Source organism: Hypomesus nipponensis, chromosome 18, assembly GCF_054491055.1.
Source record: "Hypomesus nipponensis isolate SF chromosome 18, ASM5449105v1, whole genome shotgun sequence".
NCBI classification, from domain to species: domain Eukaryota; kingdom Metazoa; phylum Chordata; class Actinopteri; order Osmeriformes; family Osmeridae; genus Hypomesus; species Hypomesus nipponensis.
Window position 1 is genome coordinate 8,446,143 of NC_140378.1, and position 18,284 is coordinate 8,464,426.

Consider the following 18,284-nt stretch of genomic DNA (forward strand, 5'->3'; position numbering starts at 1 on the left):
TCTTATACAGCCCCCTCTCCTTTGCCCCTCTTTCCTCCCTCCCTCTCTTTCCTCCACACCCCTTTCCACACCCCTTTATTTGGTGTCTGGTTTTAACCGCTATTCTGAAGGCAACTGCTATCCCTCCTCCCTCTGGTTCACTCTCATGTTGTGTCCGGACACTTTACTATGCACTACCTACTAAGCAACACAGTTTGTTTTGATTCTGTGTTCGTGTTCGACTGCGTATGTGCTGTGCAGTACTTTTACATCCAGAGATGAATTTAAGTAAAAAAAAAAAAAAATGGCAACTCCATCGATAAGGATCCTGAGCAGTGAAACAGACCAAGGTGTGGTCTCTCCACACTGTCGCTCCCCTCAGACAGGCCAGGGAGACATGTACTGTTGTATCTCACCTCCCACCAAACCCCACCACACTACAAGTGCGCCACGGGTTTCCCTTCGTAGTGCTCGTCCTGTTTTGGGTTTTAGATTTGACAGCCAGGGCGGCCAGCCTGCTCTGAGGTCAGTAATGTAGTGTTTGTGAAAGAGGTTTAGATAAGAGAGTGGCTGCGCTCTGAAGATGCACCTGGTAAACAGGAAGCTGCCCCCCCCCCCCCTCGGCCTGCTTTATGTCGTGCATAGCTGAGAGTCCTGTGTAGCACATGGGGTCACGCACTGCGCTCCAGTGAACAAACACACGTGTACGCACGCACGCGCACATACATATAAATACTCACATACACTCACATCCACATACACAAGAGGGGCAGCACACAATCAATCAACCAAAACACACAACAGTTATCCACTAAAAGTACTTGATGACGCCACTCCATGCTCAAAGACCTGGGACACTGGTGCATGATGCCTCGGTCTGTGTGTGAGTCTGGGGTAGTTTCACACGTCGATGTGTGCTGCAGGACCATTGTGGAGAGCCAGGCCACATCTGGAAGCACTGCACTGGCATTCGTGTGTTCTTGGGGATTGCCTGCAGAATTGCTTGTCAAACAATCCCGGCAGATGGGGGTGAGTGAAGCCAAGAGCGAGGCCTTGTCTTCTCAGCCCTCCCTGTCTCTGTGGACCCTCGGTGTGTTCCTTCTCTTCTGGGACTGGGAACTGGATCACCCCCCCAACCTTCCAACCCACCCCCAACCCCACCCCCACCCCCACCCCACCCCAAGCCCCACCCCACCCCCGTCCCCACGCACCTCCCCGCTGACCCTAAAAAACATCAGGAAATGGTGGGGGTGGGAGGCTGTGTACCCTGAACACACACACACGCATGCACACACAGAGACTGGAGAATCGCCGCCCAACATTATATCAAACAGAAAAAGGGAAAGAGATTTACACACATCTGCTTCAAGTTGCAGATGAGATGAGGTTGGATAATGCGTGCGCTGTGTTTCTCTCTTGGCAGGGGCTCAGTTTCCCCTGTGGCTTCGTTCAGGGGTCTCTGTAGTGCTCTCCACTTCCCAAACACGGGAGACAATCCGCTTCCAGCAAAACAAAAGCTGGAGCCCGGACCAGCCTGTGGCACTCTGAGAGGGGTCTCTCCTCCTTTGGTTACATTTTCACTGTAGTGTGTCGTACACAAAGCTCCTCTGTGCCCCGGCAGGGGGGCTTGTTTGGGCAGTGCCAGCACATCATGACATCTGGGGGTGGTGGGAGCCAGAGAGTCTGGAACCTGTAACCCCCTCTGGCCCGGTTGGTCCTACAGGGGTTGGAAGGGTGTGCAGGATGGGGGTGGGGTTGTGGATTACAGGTTGTAGACCCACTGGCTGGGTGGGACATGAAGGTATATGCAGTATTATAGTATATGCAGCGTACCAATGAAGTATCGGAAAATGACTCCAGAAGTACCTTGAAGTAACTTGTTTTTACAAGGACCCCAACAAATAGTTGTTGGATAGCACATTTGACTGAATTTCCTGTCTTTGAAACGATCAATCTGTTTAATGGTTTGGTTGTGTTGACTCAGTGGAGAAAAACAGGAACTCTTTATGACTGGTCTAATCAAGGTGGCCCAGGACACTGAGCCCAGGTCAGCTCAACCATGCAGTCATCCATAGCATTGTGCTCAAGCCACAATCAGGGCCACAATGGAAGTTTGCTTCCCAAAATGTTGGAATTAAATTCCTGGAGACGTACTTGGAAGTGAAGAATGGTGAGACCTTCCTGTTGGTATACGGACAGGGGTGGAGCACGTGGAAGGGGCAGGATGAGAAAAGGAGTTGAGCCAGGAGTTTTCAAAGGCTGTGTTTGCAGCTATGGCTCGGCCTTGCCAGCAGAGGAAACAATACTGAGCCTCCGCCTTCACACACACACCAACACGGACGTACATGTCTTATCCCACAGACACACGGCCCTACACCCCCGCCCCCTTCACACACACTCACAAACAAATACACACACGCACAGGCAAAATGTCTTCCACACACAACCTCTTGAACCCCACCCAGACCATCTCTGCTCCTCCCCTATCTCCTCTGTCATCCTGTTGAAGCCCAGTTTCCTTTCCTCTTCTCAGTTTCCTGCCATTCTTCAGTCAGGCTGACACGTTTCTATAGATAGGACTGGGCCCTGTTCCCCTCTCCACCATACCAGAAGCAGAGGGGTGCTCCCTCCCCTCATCACAGGAAAACAAACAGCCCTTACCTGTCTGCCCGGCTCCTTGAAACACAGGAGCACTGCCAGCCTGTCACTTGGGTAACAGTGGGTGGAACATCTGAGAACAGGCTAGGCTGGGCTAGGCCACACCATTCCTGGCCAGACGTGGGCTCCAGTCTCTCTCTCTCAGGGCTCTGTGGAAAGAGCACTCCGGAGATCAGACTGGCCCAGGCAGGCCAGGGCTGCTGGGATCTGGGTTAGATCAGCTCTGAGAGGTTCCCAGTCCCACACACCAGCCCAGTCCCTGGTGAGGAGCCATGACGGAACACGGGCACTGCCCAGGCCCTCCTGCCATGGGCACACACACAGGACATGATGTCATAGCAGGGCTATCTGATGGATGATGTCAGCTTTGGATGAGGAAACAGACTGCCAGAGAAGACGGAGGCAAACAGGAAGAACGTACAGCTCCTTATCGCCAAGGAACACATTACATTATGTTCTTGAAAACTCACGGAAAATAACATCTCAATCTAAACATGATCCAAACTGAGCCAGAGATAGTGTATATTACCCTGCTAGACCCAGCACAGCACTGACCACTAGCCATGAAGCTGCACAAAGGGTCCAAGTGATTTGTTCACAAGAATCTGTATTCGTTCAATGCTGACATGCATGAGCAGCTTGTTTTATTGATTTGGAGTCAGTGCTTATGTGCTTTCCAAAACATGAGCGAGTAAAGCCAAGTTCCTCCCTTTTCTTCTTCTCCCACCTTGAACTCCTCTATTCTCTCCATCCTCTCCAGCCCGTACAGATGGTCCTCTTTAACACTAGTCTCTGGAGAGGCCCTCCTCCTATTGTTCATAAAACCAACCCTGTGGCCCCCGCAGCACACACACACACACATACATACACACACACACACATACATAAGTACATATACACAATGCAATGAAAGGCCTGAATGACATAACCAGAAAACACATTGTGTACACAGTATGCACAAAAAAACGTATGGACAAAAATGTTTTGGCTGATATGAACCAAGAGCCCTCTCCATTAGGCCTCGCTCACATGAGTCAATTTTACTCTTTGAGTGAGTTGGAGTTGGACTGAATCAGGACTTTGTGACCTCACGCTCACCTTCTCTCAGTCTCTCCTTCACAGCCAGCCTCTGCCTTCACTTCCTCCTCGGTCTGTGGGCGGGGCAGCAGAAACGGTCCACTCCATAGGCCCATAAGTAGCTCTAATTGGCTCTGATTGGCTCTGATTGGCTTGCCGGCAGACATCTTGAAGTGATTTGTGTGGGCTTCATAGAATCCCAGAGAAGACCTCAATCCCTGGGTTCAACCATCTGAAGGGGGGAAGAGTTACATAGGGAAGACAAGTGAGACGCGTTGGGTGGAGGAACAGACATGAGCATCAGGGCTCACACGCCCATGTGGCAGAGGCTTCATGTGGAGCATCCACATGTTAGTCATTCCCCTGCTGCACAGTGTGGTCCTCCCCTCGCTCGCTTCAGTGGACTTCATCTGAGCATCACATGAACACCGCTCTGTCTGTGTGCAGTCTATCTACAGGAACGACCACGAGAATATTGACGCTGTAAAACATACATTGAAGGTGTTTCAACTCAACAGTGTGGACAGTGTGTTGTGGAGGCGGGAGGGACGCGTACAAAGCCGGCAGGGGTTATTGACTCAGAGTCAGTATTCTGTGAGGGAGATAAACATGGATTTACAGAGTCTGCATTGTGGCAGCATTGCCAGATCAGACTTGAGGGATTCATTCATTAGGGAGGCGCCCAGACGGCTCTGATTATGTTTTACTAGCTGGATCCATCTTTGGAGCTCCTTTTCTACTAAGTATGGCCGGGCTGTGGAGGATGAATGTGTGTCTGGGCACCACAGGCGAGAGGAATGTTCACTCAAATCAGAGTCTGTTTCCACTGCGTAGGTTTATTGTGTTCTGGCTTTGGTGTTTGTGTTCTTTTGTTTGAGTGTGTGAGAAGAATGGCAGTTACTGAGTTGGCCTACAGATGGCACTGCAAGACAAGGTTTCTATAACCTCCAAAGCTTTAACCACCCCTGTACGTGAAATGTAGTATTTACTTCAATGACTCAATATTGCCTTCTAGTGTCAATGTTTGGATGTGAAACCTGGAGGCGAAAGACTCTGACTGCTCTCCTCATGAACAAAGCGAGGGACACAGGTAATACACAAAAGAACACGCCATGGTATTACCTACTGTGGACGACATGCACATAGAAAGACATTGAGATACAATGAAGAAGTAGAAGCAAAGGGAGAAAAAGAAATGTTTGTCCTAAATATGTACAAATTACCAAGAGTCTACGTATGGACACTACACATCTGACTAATGCTGGCATCAATTACAGAGATACTGATTCAAGTGCACTGTTCTTTTAACAAACGACATGTAACAAAGGAAAGCAGGCTAAACTAAGTGTGGTGCTGTCTGCACACCTGTTATGGATAGGTTATGCCGGTAGTTTTGTAGTTGCACTATCAACGTGTTGTATGTGTGTTGTATGTGTGTGTTGTGTGTGTGTGTGTGTGAGGGCAGAGGGAGAGCGTCTCAGCCCAGCCTGTCTCTGAAGTGTTGCTCTGGGCTTGGGGGAGAGGCGCTCAGGTCCTCCACATCAAATATTCATTTCACAGAAACTCCTCAGCCTTAAATAATTCTCAAAGAAGTGTGCCGAAAGTGAGCCCTTACTATCCAAAGCACGTTCCTGTCTGGACAATGGATTCAAGAGAGCCAAAAGAGGGAAGGCGGGAGAGAGAGAGCGAGAGAGAGAGAGAGAGAGAGAGAGAGAGAGAGAGAGAGAGAGAGAGAGAGAGAGAGAGAGAGAGAGAGAGAGAGAGAGAGAGAGAGAGAGAGAGAGAGAGAGAGAGAGAGAGAGACAGAGAGGAAGAAAGAAAGAAAGAAAGAGGGGGGGGGGGCTCGGATCTATTCTTTACATTGTATAAAACAGATGGCTCTCTTTGAACTGCAGCGAAGGGGTAGGGGGGGGCAGACAGTGCAACAGGCTATGTTTACCTAAAAGAGATAATGGTAAAGATAAGGTTGAGAGGAGTTGGCAGAGGATGGCGAAAAAAACACTTTGTATATTTTAGGTTAGAGGATTGGAAGGTAAAAGAAGAAATGTGACAAAGTCTGAGGATTTTTTGGTGTCAATGGTGTCAACCTTTGACATCAAAATCATCAGAAAAGACAGAAGATAAGCTCGATGTCTCAGTTTCTCCACCCTCCGTCCCTTCCCCATGTCCACCACCTGTCTATCACACAGGACTTCACCTGATCTGGCCTGACCTCCGACTCCTCCACATCACTACATCAAACCAGCACAGCTTGTCAAAAACACAGACTTCTGTGTGTCTCTGTGTCTGTGTGAGTTTGTCTGTGTGTCTACAGTAGGTGGGTATGTGTGGGTCTTTGTTAATGCTTTGGTTTGTGTGCCTCCATGTCTATGGTGTGTGTGTGTGTGTGTGTTTGAATGGATGTGTGTGTGGGCCTTTGCTGGCCCCAGCTCCAGTGTGCGGATAAGGACTAAGCATAGAGAATCAGACAGCAGCTCTCTGGCCACTCTCAGGCTGGTGCAGGAAAATGAGCCATGAAGGAAATCGCAGGTGATCATCTTTATTATCAGCCATGGGAGTTACCGTGGAAACGACAACCTGCGGGGGGATGAGCGGCACAAGCTGTTGCAGGAGCCTTCCGATTGGCCCAAACAAGCTCCAGCAGTAATTAACATCTGCATATGGAAATGAGTTACCAGCAGGCGTTTCTCACCTGCGCCTCAAAGTGGGGAAGGTGAGTTTGTGCCACTGTTTGTGTGTGTGTGTGTGTGTTTCAGAACAAGAAATACATACGCTGGCACTTTTGGAAAATCCAGATGGCAGGGGAGGGCCAGGAGCACTGGCCTTCCTCCAGCCTTCCTCCTCCTCTTCCCCCACTCTTTGTTTTCCCTAAGCAGAGTTAAAGGAGAGGAACCTTTCTCACTAGGACGGTGTCGTCAACCCTCGGAGGCGCCTTTTCACCATCCAGAACAGAAGGGGGGGGGGGGGGGGGCGTGTTCCCATGGCTGGAGGGTCCAACCCAGTCTTCAGGAATGCCCACAGTCAAACAGACCCAGCTCTGCTGCCCCAGTCTGTCCCCCGGCCTGATCTTATATATGTTTGGGTTTGTGTAGGTTTATGTTCCTCTGGCATTATGTATGCTTGCTTTCAAAGTAAAAACATGTTATTCCATGTGAGAATGAGTATGTGTGAGTGTGTGCTCGTGTGTATGTGTGTGTGTGTGTGTGTGTGTATGTTTGATGGGCAGGTGTGTGAAATATGCCGTCCACACAACAGTTCGCCAGCGTGCGTTCTCCCCAATCTCTCTGCCACTCTAATGAGGGAAAGAACATCACATGCATCAGCTGAGGCAGAGGGATGGAGAGAGAGGAGAGAAAGACAGAGAGAGAGAGAGAGAGAGAGAGAGAGAGAGAGAGAGAGAGAGAGAGAGAGAGAGAGAGAGAGAGAGAGAGAGAGAGAGAGAGAGAGAGAGAGAGAGAGAGAGAGAGAGAGAGAGAGAGAGAGAGAGAGAGAGAGAGAGAGAGAGCAGACTGAGACTGACAGGCTGAACAGCAGGATACCTTCTATTAATAGACCAAGTGGCAAAAGCTGATGACACCTGGATTCTCACTTCTTAACCATTTCCTGATGCCTTCTCCTATCCTGCAGCACCTCACCATCAAAAAGCCATCTCGTCTATGTATCTTCCCCCTTTCATTTCTCTCATCATTCACTACCAGTTCCTTTTATTTCCACCTCTGCTGAGGTCCCCCTCCAGCCTGGTGACAGACAACTGTGTGACCCTTGACCCCTTGTCAGCGGCCTCATTATGCCACGTCAAACAGGGCACGCCCCATAGCCACCCGCCCTCTTGGAAAAACGACCGGTGCAAATGGGGAAACATATGTTTGTCCTAAAAACACAGGTCTGTACTCCAATAGACCATACACCGTGTAATCATCTGCACAAAACAGGTCCTGTTCTTCCAAAGAGCTTTGAGCAGGTGACAGGAAAACAGCTACACCTGCACACAAAGCTTCTGAGCAACCTACAATTAAGAATCCAGAAGATTCCTAAAACCAAGCCAAAAGAACAGTAGGTTCTGGACTGGTACAGTGACTTCAGTCTCAACTGAACCCTCCCTGTGCACCTCCCACAGGACTGAGAGACCCCTGCATTCCCTGAGGCCGACTGCTGCTCATTATTTCAGAAGGAGCCTTGTAATCCTGGAGGGGAATCCCACCCACAACCAATGGGATGTCAGCTTTATGCATCGTCCCTTTAAAGGCATTACAGGGCATTAAGTCCCATGTGGGTTAGAGTTGGTCTCAGCGGTACGGGATTAGACGCTGTGGGGATTAGCCCCCCCCGGAGGACACACATATCAGGAGCATGGTCTGCCGGAAGGGTGGGAGGGGTGGGGGGCAAGGCACCGCACAACACTGTTCATGACAAAAGCGTTCAGTGTTGAGTGTGGGCCTTTAGCTCTTGATGGGGGTGTGCATACTTCGTATCTGTCTCCCACTGGGGCACACACATCTGAGACCTGCAGCTTATCAGCAGCACTGTGTGTGTGTGTGTGTGTGTCATGGGCTTCTGTGCCATTGAGGGGGGTGGTTTCACAGGAGATGAGCTGTGGGGTGTATTGTAGCAGTGATAGCTCACTTTGAAGTGAAGCTCTCCCCCACAGAGAGCGGGCTCAGAAAGAGAGAGCATCTCCCCTGATCCATATCTCTGCATGCTAGAGCCTCCGTCTGGCTCACGAGGACTGGACACACAGCAGGCAGCACACTGGAACAGCCCGGAAGGTCATGATGGTATGCTACTGTGTGTTCATTCTTGAGAGAATCTTCCGTTTTAGAATAACTATTCTTGAGGCTTTTTGCTCCGTGAAGGCTTAAGAAGGAAAGATGACCCTGAAAGGCGTCGCCTCCTTGGGTGCCTGAATGACGGCTCGTTGGATTCCATCTCAACTCTCAGAGGACAGGCATGTAATGACCCTGTTATAGCATTACAGTGTCGACCAGCTGACAACTGCACTTGCTGGTAACCTACTGACCTGCATGCAGAACATGGTCAAATATTGATGAGTCGCCCTGTGCTGCCTGGTTAAAGATTGATGCCGCAGGACTGGAAACACCTCGAGGTCTAGGTAAACGTTGTTCCCATGAGTACAGTCTCCCCTAGCTTGCTGATCACTGCAGTAAGACTGGAATCTGACAGTGTGGGGTTGACAGATGCAGCTAAGTTATAAATCTGCTTGAGGCACCTGACTGCAGCCACCAACCTCAATGAGTGAAGCCTTCCTCCCCTCAGGCCCCTCATCCCAGCAGACCCTCACCTTGCCCTGCCCTCACCCTGCCCAGCCCCACCACTTCCACCACCCGCCTAATGGGATTGCATCCATGGCAGTGCTGCGTTGAGGTGCAGGAGAGGCAGTTTAAGCAGGGCTAACAGCTCTCCATGAAGACTAACAGTGCACTCCCCCATATTAGATCTGCTGGCTATCTTGTTAGAGGCTATAAGCCCTGTGAGAGTCCATTCATGCCAGAGTTTAGATAGGCTCTCAGGATTAACCCAGGGCTAATTGGGATGGATGAGCTAGTAACTAGCCCTGTGTTCCTTGAGGCATGCCAGGGTCAGCTAGCCTGGAGGAAGGCCATCACTGGCCTCGTGTCGACCACACACATATACACATCCAGAGACACAGACACAGCCATATGTAGAAGGTCTATCAGTGGGTTAGGAGTTATGGTTATACCAAAACTGTTTCAGACAATGGACCTTAGTCTGGAGATGAGTGTTCAATGCATAAACAAATGACATGTACAGTTTGTAACCTCTGGGTGACCTCTCCCTGGCTTACTATATCTCAGCTCTCCTCCCAGAATGCCTGTTTCCCAGCATCCAGATGTGACAGCATGGCTTGGCTCTATGCGATTTTTAACCAGCAAAGTTTATTTATATATAACAACGGTACAAAGTGAATCCTTGGCTTGCAAAATAGGTGTGCTTCATATTTACAATAGGTACACAATAATATATTATCATAACAAAACCAAAGCAAATAAAAAAAAACAAGAACAACTTTTTAAATACTTTAACTTTCTTACAATTTTCACAACACTTTTTATAAAACAACAAGAACAGACAGCCATATTATTATCCTCATCGTTGTCATTATTATCTGTATTTTCTATATTACAGAACTCCAGTGTCTACGAAGGGTTGTCAACTATGTGTTGTGTTAAAAATGGAAGGATATTCATTTAATATTTTGTGATCATTTTGAGTATCGGTAATCTGGTCTTCTCACTGACGACATAAAAAGGAAATAGTGAATAAATGTTGATTTTGTATATTCATGAAAAATGCCGACCAACGCAACACACCACCCACAGAGGCATGTAAGTCAAGAGCTGAAAGTGCACAACATCTCATCTATTCAGTTCCAGCTCCATTTGAAATTAGGTTATATCTAATATTATACTGTATATATCGCAGATGCGATTAACTGCAACATGTTTAAAACAAATGGCTGTAAAATCATATTCCTGTAAAATCATATTCCGCACTGCAGAATGAACAGTAAACGTAACAATCGCCTTTCACTTTCTCAAAATATAAAATGGCGCAGCATAAAAACAAACTACTTTCTATCCAACAAAATCTCTTTGACAAAAGCGCAATGGAAGTGTGATAGACAGGCATGCAGTTGCAGGGGGGATTTCAGGTTTGTCTGATTGATCTGAAAACATAATGACAACGAAAGGAATCAACTTACTGTATAACCTATCGTGGAGAAGTGAATGTTTCACCCCTTCAGTAGAAGACAATAGAAGGTCTTGTCACATGGCGCACGCCAGGACAGACAAGCTATGAGGTATGAGGAGGATACAAATCTGTTCGCAGAAGTAGGGAAGACACCTTTGTCTAAAGGAAGATTGTTTGTGTATGCGTGTGTGGTTGTGCACGCTGAGCGTATGCCAACAGATGTTTGTGAGGGGCTGCAGTGCTCACCAGGGGGCCAAAATACAGCACCCCACCTACCCCCCATGCCTCCCCTGCCCCTACCACATTAATGCCCCGTCAATCATCTGCCCGCCACACATTTCTCTAACTGATTTTTTTTCTCCTTTTTTTTGATGTGGGTTTTTTATATCTCTGATCACACTGTGCACATGGCTCACTCACATCAAAGAGCTGCTTCAAAGTCAGAGCAGGAAACTAGAGCTAAAGGGGTTTCTCTCTCTCTCTCCCTCTCTTTCTGTCTCGTTCCAGAAAGCGTCTCTCTTCAAACAGCTAAGGTGAGCCGCAGAGTGGCAGTGGCTGCCTGTACCAGGTACCTCTCCTCTTCACCCCCCCCGCCCCCCCCACACACACACACACACTCAGACAGCCCCCCTACACCAGGGCAGGCCAGGTACCTCATCTCAGGGGGCCAGGTGGAGAGAAGGGTCAGAGAAGGGGGATCAGGAGCACTGGGCGGTGGGTCTTCTAAGGCCACAGAGTTAAACAAACACTTTTCATTTTATCTGGTGTTCCTTCCCTACATTCACCCCGCACACCTCCATCACTGGCCATGTTCAAGTACTGTCCGTAAACGAGGAGCATACGACATGAAGCCGAGCTGTCCTGGAATCTACAGGTAGTGGACGTCTTCAGCCCACGCCAATGCTGCGATGGTGCTTCTCCCGAGTCGAGAGTGATGACACCCTGCAGCGCTGTCGATTAGCATCATCAGTCTTGTCTCCTGGGTGGGTTGCTGTCGTACCTGCCCTTTCAGGAGCCTGACTGTGCATCTTCAGCTGGCCAGTTACATCAGCCTGGTCTCCAAAGACACCGCGTTTCAGTTCAAGGGCTTCGCTCTCCCTCCCGAAAACATGAACCAATTCTGACACATCAGTGAATAATTTAAACGACAGGACCTTTTGGCACTTCATCAAACTAGACCCACAGAGGCTTCGGATGTCCGTTAGGACATTGTTGGAGGTGGGTGGGACATGCAGCTCCCGCAAAACTAGCGCGGTGGCTTTACTGGAGCTAGCCGGACAACGTTGGCACTTGAAAAAACAAAGATGGACCCTTGGAACACTTCTGACATGTGACACGATGCATGCAAGAATACACACACAGTTGATCAAATCCCTAAAGCCATACAAGTACAGTGGTTACATAACGGAGTGTTCTCCCCTCCAGCCCCCGGCGTCCTGTCCTCCTTCAGGACTCTAGTCTATTCTGCACTAACTGGTAGCTGTACGCAAGAGCAGCAGAGTCACGTCAATGACAGCCACGACACAGACTATACACACCCTCATACTGTGGAGGGGGGGGCGTTAGAAACTGGTTAGATAATGTAGAACAGTAAGGTAAGGGGCGGGGGGGGGGGGGGACTGGACAGAGGAATGGACATGTTCCCTTAAGTGTCTGTCTGTCTGTCTGTCTGTCTGTCTGTCTCAACAGGGAGCTCAGTTCAACTAACCCCCCTATTAGGAGGAAATAACCTAAACAAAAGAAAACCAAAACAAGTACACATCTGTTTTTGTACATTCACAGCCATAGACATGGATCGACCAGAACAGACACAGAGGACAGTCAGTACAGCTGGATAAAGTCTTAGACACCCAACGTGCGGCTGGTTCGGTAGGTAGTCGTCTCTTCTTAAACCCAATGAGGCCGTGTGATTAGCTTCCTCTAACCCACACGGCGCCGGGTCTAGGTGCCCACTAGCATGCTGGTTCAACTCCGACCTCATCGTTGGTATATGCGTTGGCTCTCTTGGAGGATGAGGGTGCGTCACATGGTTTCCTGTACAGGCTCTGATAGGGTGAAAGCGGTGGGACGTGTCCGTTTGATGTCGAGCATCCGTCTAAGCCATGACCCTCTCTCTGCCTGTCTGTTTGGAGGCGGACAGAGAGGCGGTGCAGGAGAAGACAAGATGGTTGAGTCTGTTTCATCACCAGCTTCTGACAGGACAGCAATATGACACCGGATTTCAACAGGAACTGATAACGATTCAAATGTGCACACATGGTACAAAAATAAAATTTGGAAGCAAACGCAACAACGATATTTCTGCAATCAGACATTTGTGAGGAAGTGTTTGTTTCCCTCTCTGTGTGATGGGAGTCTCCAGCAGAGAGGAGAAGATCTGCCTCACAGCATATCACATCGTCTCTTTAGGTCCTGTACACACACACACACACACACAAACTCATACACTCAACTCCATATAACAAACCAAAAACGTTTTCTAAATGAGATGCAGTCTGGTGGGGCCCCAGGTGAGTTCACCAGTGGGTCTCCAGAACCCAGTAAACAGTCACTGGTCCTCCAGTGAAGTCTTTCACTCAGCTGATGGTAGCACACCAGGAAGGCAGAAGAAGAAGAAAGGAGGAAACTGAAGTGTTGGAGAAAAACAGGCCCGGGTGGCGGAGGCCCCTCCCACAGATGGGAGGTGGGCGGGGCTGTGGGCTGGGTTGAGTCAGATGGGTGTGGCCTCAGGAGGCGTGGCCTCCAAGGGTGTGGGGGAGTCTCTCAGCTCTCCAGGGACATGGCGGAGATGAGCTGCTCCACCTTGTAGGCCAGCCTCTGCTTCTTGGCCTGCTCATCCAGCTCCAGGGCAGCTGTGATCTGGGGAGAGAGGAGAGCACAGTCCATGCTTAGTGTGCTATACTAACACTCACTCATGCAACGCTGTCGTAGATTCACATTGTCATAATCTGGTTGCTAGCCAACGTTGGCTCCGAGGTAAGGGAACGCCCCGGTGTACAAAGCAAAATGATAAGTCAACATCCACAGACAGGCCGGCTGCTGGAGGTAACGTCTACTGGAGGCAGCGTGCTTTTTGGATCTACAACCGGAATTTGAAAACTTGGAATGTAACCATCTTTGTCAAAGTCAGTGACACCGAATCCGCGAATCAAACTCGTGCAGTAACCTTTGTCCTTTCATCAGGCGTTTTCCCCTCACTAGAAATGTGTCATTTGTCAAGTTGTGTTCAAAGGGAAGGCAGACTGGGTCTCCTCTGTGCTCCAGAAGCCTGTCTGCCCTGTCAGGATGGATGTGCCGAACAGGCTGCAACACCAGACACACACACACACACACAGACACCCTGCAACGGGGCACTTTTCATGTGTGCATCAAACAGAGAAAATAACAGTAATAAGATCAATATGAAGCGTGCCACACATGCTCTTAATCCCCGTATTGATCAAGGGGCATGGATCTCCTGTGACGTCTCTGCTTCTCTGGCCAGACGTGCTGAGCGACTGGGCCTGCCGCCACAGCGGGGGCTCCCCCAAACAGGCTGTCGCTCACGGTGGCTTCCGTTTCGACGAAAACCCTCACACGAGGACCAAGGCTAGGTGCACAAGGAAAGAAGAGGTGCCCTCCCTCTTTTCGATACACAGTGTTTGCACCACCATCGTGGGCCCTGCGCTCACAGCGTCATGGGATGGAGAGGGGCTCTTTTGTGGAGCGTGGAAGCAGAGGAGAACAGCCTGCCCGCCCGCCATCCCGCCTGCTCACCGTTGCCCGCCCCGCCGGCTCCCTCCCTCTCGTCTGGTTAAGTGCTCTTAGAGAGCTCGCTGGCAGTGGCTGGCGCGGTGCTCTCCCCTCCTTGGCGGGGCCCAATAGAAATCTATTATTAATGTGAAGCATTGCATGCAGGTGCAGCTCTCCCTGCGTTCTGAGCGGCGTGCCTGGCCGTTAGCCGGCCACACGGGTCCTTGTGAAGGGCTGAGCGGGAGCCAGCAGGAGATGAGGACTTAAGCACTGTAACGCACAGAGACGGGAGCAGGAAGGAGGCGTGGGCATGTGTGTGTGCGCGTGAGTGAGTGTGTGCGAGACAGAGAGAATTAAGAGAGAAGGAGAAGGGGTGGAAGGATAGTGTGAGATAAAAGAAAACTCAAAGGAAGGAGGAAGGTGAGATGGAGGGTGTGAGGAGGCCTTGGAGATACAAAAGGAACGAAGGCTAACCCCGGGGAAGTACAAATGGAGGCTGAGAGAGGGAGAGAGACAGAGAGGAAGAGTGTGAGAAAGAGAGGGACAGAAAGAAAGAAAGGGAGAGAGACAGAAAGAGAGACAGATAGACAGAGAGGGAGAGGGGGGAGAAAGAGAGGGAGAGAGACAGAAAACGAGTGGACAGAGACAGAGAGGGAGAGAGACAGAGATGGGGAGAGGGAGGCAGACTGAGGTAGATAGAGAGCGAGGGAGAGAGAGACTAGCTCCAGTTCCTCTGGATAAGGTCTAATATAAAGGTCAGACTAATGGCTCCCAGAGGAGGAGCTGACATTACACGAAGAATGTCTCCATTACGGACCTCTTTCTCTCGCTCCTTCCCTCTCTCTATTCCTCTTTTTCGGTTTCTCTGTTTCTCTCTCTCGCTCCCGTTTCTCCCTCTCTGCAGCTCCCCTGGTGATCTAAGGAAGCCATGTGACGTGTGATGCTTCTCATGGTGGCAAGGCAGCGAGAAGAGAGGGAATGAAGAAGAGAGGGAAAGAGAGGAGAGAGGAAGAGACAGAAGACGAGAGAGGAGAGAGCGTTCTCTGACACGGCTCGGGGGAAGCAGCTGTCTGTTTGTAGACGCACTGCTTCTGTCTGTCCTCCACTTATCAGACATGGCTCTGTTTGTTCCCTGTCTCACTGGACTACAGAGCTCTCTGAGGTGGGGGGAGAGGAGAGGGGGGGCTATACATGAATCAGAGCTGACCTGAGCAGAGCTCTGGTACTTTGCTGAATGGTTCACTTCTCCCTGACGCATTCATGTTCAAGAGCCTGTGATTGTCTTTGTGTAAATGCTGGAAGCTATTACATGCTTTTAACACACATGCATGCATAGTGCGTGTGTGTGGGTGTGCATGTGAGTGTTTATGCATTTGTGTGTGTGTGTGCGTTTGCCCAACTCACCTCCTCGCTGTATTTGCTAACGTAGGAGTAGATCTCGTTGAGGGCGCTAAGCATGTTGAACTCAGAGGAGTGGAGGCGAGCCTGCTCCGCCAGATAGGCGTTCATATCCTGGTCGCTGATGGCCGGCAGGCGGTTAATGTCAGCGTAGTACCTGCGCACACAGACAGGGGTCACACACACACTCTCACCTGGGCCGTTTACGCAGTACTTTGACATTTGCATGGGATCATAGATCCTGCTATCTACTATCTACTGCGCCATGTTGGAAGAGTCAGTGTTAGCCCAGCATCTCACCTCTCCAGCTCTTCTAGTTGGGGATGTCTTTAGACTTATCTGAGAGGGTGTGTTCGATTTGTCTGCCCTCACCTCTCCACCCAGCTCTTGTAGTTGGGGATGTCCTTGGCGTAGAGCAGCTTGTTGGAGGGGGAGTCCTTCCCCAGGCGGTGCTCCGAGGTGGAGCAGGAGTCCATGAAGGTCTGGGCCACCACCGACAGGCAGGCGTCCGTGATGCTGCTCTTGTGGATGTCGAACACAAACTGGGGGTTCTTGATCACGTTCACCCAGAACCTCAGAGGAAGGCTGGTGGGAACATTTAGAACCATACAGGACTCAGGTTAGACCACTAGGACACTGTCGAGAGATGCAGGCCTGGTAGTAGGCCAAAGTCCTTGCATCGTACTTGTTCCCAAAAATGGGAACATGAGAGAGGAGAGATGGTCACTATGAACAGATCACCATATATTGAACTTGCTATGCTTCTTGGCTCAGCCATCTTGTGAGAGTCCATTCTGCTGCTGCTACACAGAGGGACTCTGTCCCAGCATCCTCACCAGTTGCTCTTCCACGTGTGTCGCACGTCCGTGTCGTGGATGCCGTGTTTGTCCGCTTGCTCATCCAGGAAGTCGAACATGTACTTGATGGCGAGCGGCAGAGCGCTGCCCCTGTGGACGGTGCTGAACAGCGTCTCAAACAGGTCGTCCACAAACTTCTGCAGTGTACCCTGGGAAGGAACGGCACACAGAACAGGTCAGAAGACCCCCTTGGCAGGTGCATGCTTTCTATATGCGTGCGATGTGCGACCGTAACAGTGTTGACAGCGCGTCAGCTACCTTGGTGGCGAGCAGCCTGGTCAGGTAGATCTCAGACACCATCTTGCTGCCGCGGTCTCCCTCCTTCTGGTCGCCGTGCTCGTGGTTCTTGACCAGGTGCCATACCTTGACCCCGCTCTCCAGGTCGGGGGTGATCATGGGGGCGCGCGAACGCAGGCTGTCAGGACTTCCCGTGTACCGGAAAGATGAGTCTGGAGGAGGAGAGAGAGAGAGAGATACAGGAAAGAATGTGAGAGAGAGACGTTAGAAAGCCTATACACGCACACGCTCTCCAGAAACACACACAACAGGGTCCCGCTCTGTAATATCCCTCTCTCCTTTGTAGCTTCCTCCAAAGCTGCAGCCGTGCTGCTCCCGCACATCCAGCAGCAAGGGGCCAGCAGAGCAGGATCAGCCCAGGGAGGGGTGGTGACGGAGGGGCTGCGGGCAGACCAGGCAGCCCCGCTCCATCCTGGAGGTGGCTGCTGCACAGCGCCGCGGCTCCTTCTCTCACAAGATGGATGAAAGGAGCCCTGCCTCTCGCTAATATTTCAAGTCCGACGGGGGCGTCAGCCAGCGCGCCCCCCCACCTCTTTCTGTCTTTATCCGTCTCTTCCCTCCATATCATCCCTCACTGTGAGTGCGGAGGTGTCCCTGGCTGCCTCCTCTTAAAAGCACTCATAATTGGCTCTTTCCTTGTGCATGCATTGTGCCGACACAGCGCTCCGAAGTGTCTGTGTCACAGTCCTAATCAATGCATCAAAAGATCTCTAATAAGTTAAGCACTCCAGCTATCTTTTCCCACACATAGCTCCCCCCTCCACCCCCTCCCCTCATCCCCCTCTTCCCGTCCTGTTTCTCCCTTGTTCCACTGACACTTAGTAGCGGCACTCTTGCTCAGCCATACTAATTAGAGCTCTCTCTCTCTTCCTCTCTCTCCTGGTGGCAGAGGCAGGATCAGTCATGAACTGTCTGTCCTGTCTTCAATGGCCACACGGGACCACAAAGCAGCAGAGAATGACCCAGCCTCACGCCGCTAAGTGTCATGTTCAAAACACCGGTGATTCCGCAGGGGCTTCTGGAGACCTGAGACTGGGCGGGGGGGCAATGGGGGGGGGTGGGGGGGTGAACCGAGGTCTCTTTCCACATCTTCAAACCAGAGGCTGGTTCTGTATCCACCCCCCTCCCCTTCACCCCCCAGTCCCTAGCCCCCCATAATAGCCCCAGACGCAGGGGAGAGTGTTCTGGGTTATTTTGGGCTGGGGGGTGCTGGCAGGCTAAATTGAGTCGAGATGTTAAGTGCTGAACGTTAAATTGATATGAATCAATCAGCGGGCGTCTGGGCACAGCTGCGCCAGCAGTGCCAGCCTGTGATTGATGGGGGACTGTTGTGCCAGCGGAACGTCTGCTTTCTATGCACCACACAGCCTGCCCGCCTCCAAGAAGAAAAACAGAGGAAGAAAAAGAAAACGAATAATAAGAGCAAGAGGCGCCCCCTTTTGCCTCCTCATTGCTATTTCATGAGTTCTGTTAAATATTCAACACGCCTCTTGTAATAAAAGAGATTGAAGTGCCCTTTGTATCTATGAAAACTCAAACTTGGGACTATGTAAA

At 50.5% G+C, this 18,284-nt stretch overlaps 1 protein-coding gene across 1 annotated transcript in view; it reads right to left on the reverse strand.

Annotated features, from left to right (window-relative positions):
• Window positions 1-12,068: 12,068 nt before the first annotated feature.
• Window positions 12,069-18,284, reverse strand: part of LOC146251882 (plexin-A2-like) — a 77,831-nt gene continuing 71,615 nt past the window's right edge. Inside the window, exons 25-29 of the mRNA XM_084681393.1 lie at window positions 16,692-16,882; window positions 16,413-16,582; window positions 15,949-16,161; window positions 15,583-15,733; window positions 12,069-13,305 (exon numbers count right to left, since the gene is read on the reverse strand). Of these exons, the coding sequence (XP_084537519.1) occupies window positions 13,210-13,305; window positions 15,583-15,733; window positions 15,949-16,161; window positions 16,413-16,582; window positions 16,692-16,882 (821 nt within the window). The 3' untranslated portion in view covers window positions 12,069-13,209. The remainder of the gene's footprint in view (window positions 13,306-15,582; window positions 15,734-15,948; window positions 16,162-16,412; window positions 16,583-16,691; window positions 16,883-18,284) is intronic.